The sequence below is a fragment of the Leucopleurus acutus genome, assembly GCF_964270905.1.
Source record: "Leucopleurus acutus genome assembly, chromosome: 18".
NCBI lineage: Eukaryota > Metazoa > Chordata > Mammalia > Artiodactyla > Delphinidae > Leucopleurus > Leucopleurus acutus.
Window position 1 is genome coordinate 39679335 of NC_139160.1, and position 6964 is coordinate 39686298.

At 35.7% G+C, this 6964-nt stretch overlaps 1 protein-coding gene across 1 annotated transcript; it reads right to left on the bottom strand.

Moving 5' to 3' along the window:
* Positions 1-368: 368 nt before the first annotated feature.
* Positions 369-2962, bottom strand: LOC309974837 (mitofusin-1-like). The gene has a single exon (XM_082859625.1). It carries the CDS (start codon positions 2862-2864, stop codon positions 636-638), a length of 2229 nt encoding a protein of 742 aa, XP_082715751.1. The 5' UTR covers positions 2865-2962; the 3' UTR covers positions 369-635.
* Positions 2963-6964: the final 4002 nt, after the last annotated feature.

Consider the following 6964-nt stretch of genomic DNA (forward strand, 5'->3'; position numbering starts at 1 on the left):
GAAAACTATTTAGACGCAAATACCTTTATAAGGACTCTATAATAACAAACCTATATACTGTTTTACATCAATTTTAATAGGAATAAAAGAGGGAGTAAAAACAGCATTATTAGTGGTTTACATACCTGCCAGGATGCAAAAGTGATTGTAACCTGCATAAATAATACACTCAAGAACATTCCACACTCCTTTGTGGTTAGAGCAATGCAGTTTATAAAACAAAAATGTGACTATTCCCATTGAAATAGGCATCAAAAATTCGTTTTGAGAAAGAAGATGAAAGGAGCATTCTCTAACTCCTGGATGCCAGGAAGCAGAGTTTTTCAGAATCAAAAACAAAGAGAGCCCTAATTAAGAGCAAGGCCCCACCCTGCAGGGGTCAGAGAGTTGGTTCTTTAAACTAATTCATCATTTTCACATATCAAAGGATTTTTCTTTACCCAAAATTAAAACTAAAGAGACAACACTTTTCAGAAATGCATACACCCTGAGATAGATCAATACCAGGATCTACTCAAGGATTTGCTATTTAGGTATAGTTAGTATAATTCATATTTAAAGTCACTTCATAAAAATAACTGTCCCCATCTTCCAAGTTCCATCTTCTATCATGATCACCAAAGCAATCTCTATTGTTAAGATTCTTCTTCATCGCTTGAATGTAGAAACTGCTTAGTAAAATTCTCCAGCTCGTTTTCAAGTTGAACAGCTTTATTTCTTAAGCGCTTTGAATTGTTCTGTATTTTCTCCAGTTGATCTATCTCTTTGGATAATCTGGCAATTTCCTCTTCTAGATGTCTTTGTGTAATATCAACTTGTTGGCACAGGCGAGCAAAAGTGGTTGCCATTTCCTGTTGTACTTGGTGGCTGCAGTTGGCGCTTGTGAAGCTAACAATCAGCTGCAGTTTTTCAGTTGCATAATTCACAAATTGCTGTTTAAAGGCTCTCTCTTTGGCACGGGTGGTCCAAGTCAGCCTTTCATAAAGATACAAAGCTCCATACATACTTAATGAAACAGATATGAGTTTCCAGCCTACAGTTTTCCAAATCACTCCTCCAACAACAATGATGCCCATAGAAGTTCTAGACGTAAGAGAGGCTAATGCTGTTATTAAGGTAACCATGAGTTCTTCCTGTGACGCATTATCTGGTGTTGCTGGATTGGTAGGAGCAGTGGGAGTAGAAGCTAAAGATCTGGGAAGCTGAAAGATAGGCTCTGATAATCCTAGAAGCACCCGCTGAGCATTTGTAGGACCCAAGAAACGATGGACAAGGGAGGACCAGCCCAAGGAAAAATGAAATACAATATCCTCTTGAAAATCTGAACATAACTTGTGGCAATTTAGGTCATAGCTGAGATCAAATTTCTTGCAAGGAATCAGTGTATGTAGTTTATTCTGTATACCAGCTGGAAGTAATGGCTTCAAATTTTCAATAATTTCTTGCTGGGATTGAAGCATTGAAGCATTGACTTCATTGGTGCACCGATCAGCCAAATTTCTTCCCATTCCATCTTCTATGTGCTTATTTAACTCATTTTTATATACTTTCAATACACTTGGAGTAGGATGAAACTCAGAACAAAATTCATCAACCAAAACAGAGAGTCGACAAATTTCATCTGTCATTGCACATGAAACCTTATTTGCAACCTCCTCTGTAACCTCCCTGATTTTTTTCTTAACATCCAGTGTTAAAAGGTTCATCTGGTTTCGGATAAAGTCCAGTCTATCAATTTGGTCTTCCCTCTCTTCTATTGAATAAACCCTTTTCTCTGCTGCTGCCACGTTTATTGAATCCATTATGTTTTTCACCGTTTCTAGTATCTGTTTAGCTCTGATAGTGTGCTGTTCAAACTTTGTTTTCACTGCTGACTGCGAGATACACTCCTCAAAGATTTGTTCAAAATTCTGAAACTCCTGCAATCTCGCCTGAAATCCTTCTGCAAGTGCCCCACCACCTTCTGGCATCCCCTGGGCTTTGTGCTTTCTGGCACTAAGAACTTCCTTTGCAGAAACAAAAAAGATACGATTCCGTGCTTCTAAAGGATCCACAACTTTGAGCTCCTCCACCAAGAAATGTAGGCATCTTTCCATGTGCTGTCTGCGTACATCTTCCATATATTCTGGCTCTGATGCAGAGGCATCCCAACGATTATTCAGAATAAAAATATTAGGCTTGGAAAGTCGCTCATTTACCTTGTGAAAAAACTGTTTTTCCGTATTCATTAGAGTTGATTCAGAGTTTGCAACCAAAACGAAGACATCAGCATCTAAGCAAAACTTATCAATCCAGCTATCCAGCTCTGTAGTGACATCTGTACCTGGACTATCCACTAAAACCAGGTCATCTCTCAAGAGGGCACATTTTGCCTTTGGCCAAAACACATGTACAAGACAGCCAGCTTTCAAATCTTTGTCCATATGAAGGGCATGGGCCAGCTGATTAACTGTCTTCACATTCTTTTTTTCATCTGACCCTTCTGTCATGAGATAGGCTTTATCTCCATCCGTTCCTTCAACACTCAGGAAGCAATTGGTTGTATGGCCAATTCCACTAGGGAGGACTTTATCCCACAACATGGCATTGATAACAGAGCTCTTCCCACTGCTTGTCCTGCCAAAAAATGCCAGTTTCATATGTCTCCGAGACAGCACCTCACCAATGATGGAAAGCTTATTTTTATACCTCTGTATTTCTATCAGATCATCCTCAGTAGCTACTCGGTCAAGTTCTGGATTCTTGTATGTTGCTTCAACAAAATGTGATCCTTCAGTAACAAACTCCAGTAACTGGTCAAAGATTGCTGTAATTGTCTTCTTAGCCAGCACAAAGTGCTTCAGTGGAGAAGCAGTTTCTGCCATTATGGTTTAGAAAGAAGTAGTTCTCATCATAACAAATAAGGAGGCAAGCCTTAAAGCGAGTATTAACGTTTCCAGCCAAAGTACCAAGAACTTCAAGGAGTGTAAGTTAAGAAAAATAAGTTTTGGTGGCAGCTTCTCCCCGTCCCGGCTCCGACCTGTCACCCAGCAACCGCACCTCAGCCACAGCCCTCTGGCCGCCTCATTCTTCCAAGAGAGGCTGGGAGACTCTCCACTAATTTCTTACTACCATCCTTTTCTGTGGCAATGTTCACTCAGCCATGCAGGATGGCTTAGATGGTAACAAAAGTCAGAATAAGAAGTACTGAGTGTTTCTGTTCTTTTTTATGGCTGAATAGTATTCCATTGCATATAAGTACCACATTTTCTTTATCCATTCCTCTGTTGATGGACATTCAGGTTTCTTCCATGTCCTAGCTATGGTAAATAGTGCTGCAGTGAACATTGGGGTGCATGTATCTTTTTTTTTTTTTTTTTGTGGTACACGGACCTCTCACTGTTATGGCCTCTCCCATTGAGGAGCACAGGCTCCAGACACACAGGCTCAGCAGCCTTGGCTCACGGGTCTAGCCGCTCCGTGGCATGTGGGATCTTCCCAGACTAGGGCATGAACCTGTGTCCCCTGGATCGGCAGGTGGACTCTCAACCACTGTGCCACCAGGGAAGGCCGCATGTATATTTTTGAATTATGGTTTTCTTCAGGTATATGCCTAGGAGTGGGATTGCTGGGTCATATGGTAGTTCTATTTTTAGATTTTTAAGGAACCTCCATACTGTTCCCCATAGTGTCTTTGCCAATTTATATTCCCACCAACAATGTAGAAGGGTTCCCTTTTCTCCATATCCTCTCCAGTATTTATTGTTTATTGATTTTTTGATGATGGCCATTCTGACTGGTGTGAGGTGATACCTCATTGTAGTTTTGATTTTCATTTCTCTAATAATTAGTGATGTTGAGCATATTTTCATGAGCTTTTTGGCTATCTGTATGTCTTCTTTGGAGAAATATCGATTTAGATCTTCCACTCATTTTTTGATTGGGTTATTTGTGGGGTTTTTATTTTTGATATTGATCTGTATGAACCATTTGTATATTTTGGAGATTTAATCCATCAGTTGCTTCATTTGCAAATATTTTATCCCATTCTGACAGTTGTCTTTTTTGTTTTGTTTATGGTTTCCTTTGCTGTGCAAAAGCTTTTAAGTTTAATTAGGTGTTGTTTATTTATTTTTGTTTTTATTTTCATTATTCTAGGAGGTGGATTTAAAAAGATCTTGCTGCTATTTATGTCAAAGAGTGTTCTGCCTATGTTTTCCTCTAAGAGTTTTATAGTATCTACCTTACATGTAGGTCTTTAATCCATTTTGAGTTTATTTTTGTGTATGGTGTTGGGGGTGTTCTAATTTCATTCTTTTCCATGTAGCTGTCCAGTTTTCCCAGCACCCCTTATTGAAAAGACTGTCTTTTCTCCATTGTATATTCTTGCTTCCTTTGTCATAGATTAGGTGACCATAGGTGCATAAGTTTATCTCTGGGCTTTCTATCCTGTTCCATTGATCTATATTTCTGTTTTTGTCATACTGAGTGAAGTAAATCAGACACAGAAAGACAAACATCATATGATATTTTCATTTTTAAAATCTTAAAAAAAGGGTAGAAATGAACTTATTTACAAAACAGAAGTAGAGTCACAGATGTAGAAAACAAACATGGTTACCAGGTGATGGTGGGGGGCGGGATAAATTGGGAGATTGGAACTGACATATACACACTACTATATATAAAATAGATAACTAATAAGAACCTGCTGTATAGCACAGGGAACTCTATTTAATACTCTTTAATGGCCTATATGGGAAAATAATTTTTAAAAAGGGTAGATACATGTATATGTATAACTGGTTCACTTTTCTGTGCACATGAAACTAACACAACATTATAAATCAACTATACTCCAACAAAAATTAAAAAAAAACAAAAAGTACGAAGTGTTAATCTCACTTGAACAAGCAAACCAAAGTTTAATTACTTTCTTTTTTACAAAGAATTAAGTTTCAGAGATGACTGTAGTGATTTAATGGAAGAGGACTAATTCTTGAACCTCTTCCTCCATAAAGTGTCAGTTTTAAGGCAGGTTTTCAACTATATACAAAACTTAAATATTTTCTCAAAAGAAATCATCTATTTGTTTTTTAAATCTGAAACGGCAGTTCAATATTCTTAATATATTATGTAAATTTTAAATGAGAATAATAACAGCAATTTCTACTACATTTAGAATGTTCAGAATGTGTATGTTTCCCAATTTATTCAATAAATTGTGAACTTGCCTGTTTACTTTAATGATTATTAATGGGGAGAGAAAGAGAGGAGAGAGAGGATTACCCACTATATTGTCAGATGGAACACCTACACCACAGTCCACAGTATGATATTAAAGGAGAAATCTGACTAAACAAAGTTAAAAATATTTAGTTTACAATGCCTTAACCCAGAAAGTGGTTAAGTCATCTTGCAGATATTCATAAAATATGGAGTGATAACTTGGAAAAAGAACTAAATTAGACAGTGAACTAAGGGAAATCAAGGATGGATGAGGATTTTAAATGAAACCAGGAATAAAATGAGCACATTCAATGCATACCCTAAAATCTTGCAATGTTTACAAAAAATTCAGAGATAGTGAAACCTGAATTTTACCACTACCATAAGAATAAAACTGGTTATTTGTAGGATAAGCCTCCATTTTTGCCAATTTTTAATTTTACTAGAAGCAGTGTATGCACAGTGTAAGCAATATCAAATAGATACTTTCAATAAGAATCAATAGTTATTCACCCTAACTTTCTCTCCCTCCAGCCGCATTACCCATAAACAATTTTAACTTTTTTTTTTTTTTGGTGGGGAGGGATTCTTTCTTGTGATCCCTTATCATTTTAAATAACATGATTAAGTCTCTATCTTTTGATTCATCAACCTGCATATTCTCCAATGTGTACCTTCCATGTAAGATGAATATCCAGCTCAATACTTTAATTTTCCTCAACCTTTACTGTTTTTTTTAAATAATTAACAATTCTTCTCTGAATGATTCTTTTAAATTTGAATAACATATTTAAAACTATATTTCTAACTCTGTCAGGTTTCTGTAGTATGTCTTATCTCCGTACAATGAGGTTAAACCAAATTGTTTCCACTAAAAATTTGTTACTAATATTACATTCACTTTTGCATGGGCAAAACAAAAAATATACTACTAATATAATAAACTGTAATAAAGTAATAAGAATAATGAAATAGTATCATAATAATTAATGTCAATAGTAAATGCAATAATATTGTAATATGTAATCATACTAAGAGTTTTTAATCTTATGTTAACCTCCTTTAAATCTTCAGACTTTGCCTTTGCTGCATTGTGGATATCTAATTAAAAGCCAACATATAACATGTACATTAGTTGAATACAGTTTCTGTTAAAGACAATAAAGATACAAAGATCATTCACAGGCATACCTTGGAGATATTGTGGATTCAGTTCCAGACCATTGCAATAAAATATTGCAATAAAGCAAGTTGCACAAGTGTTTTGGTTTCCTAGTGCATATAATTGTTGAAGAGTTGTCACAAACCTTCAATTTGTGAACAAAGCAATACCTGTGAAGCACAGGAAAGCAAAATGAAATAAAATGAGATATACCTGCATATATTCCTCTATAATCCAACGGGGGAAAAAATCCTATGTCAATTAAAGGAGAAATCTCTTAAAGGAAGGTAATTATTTTTCTTAATAGTATCAGTTGTTCAAATTCATTTGTATCATATTTGAGTAACAACTTCTTGTACAAAACTTGGGGTTGTGTTTTCTTTGTTTGATTTTCCTTATTTGTTATTGCATGCTTTATTCAATTTGAAAAATAAAGATATATTTTATTTTAACAATATCTGTAAGATCTTCCTGGTTTTATTCACTTATTTTATTGACTTGCATCCAAGTCCCACTATATTTAGAAAACATTTCTTTTGAAATTTTTACCAATTGAAAATAAAGAGTTTTTTTTGGTTCATGGATATTTTTTAC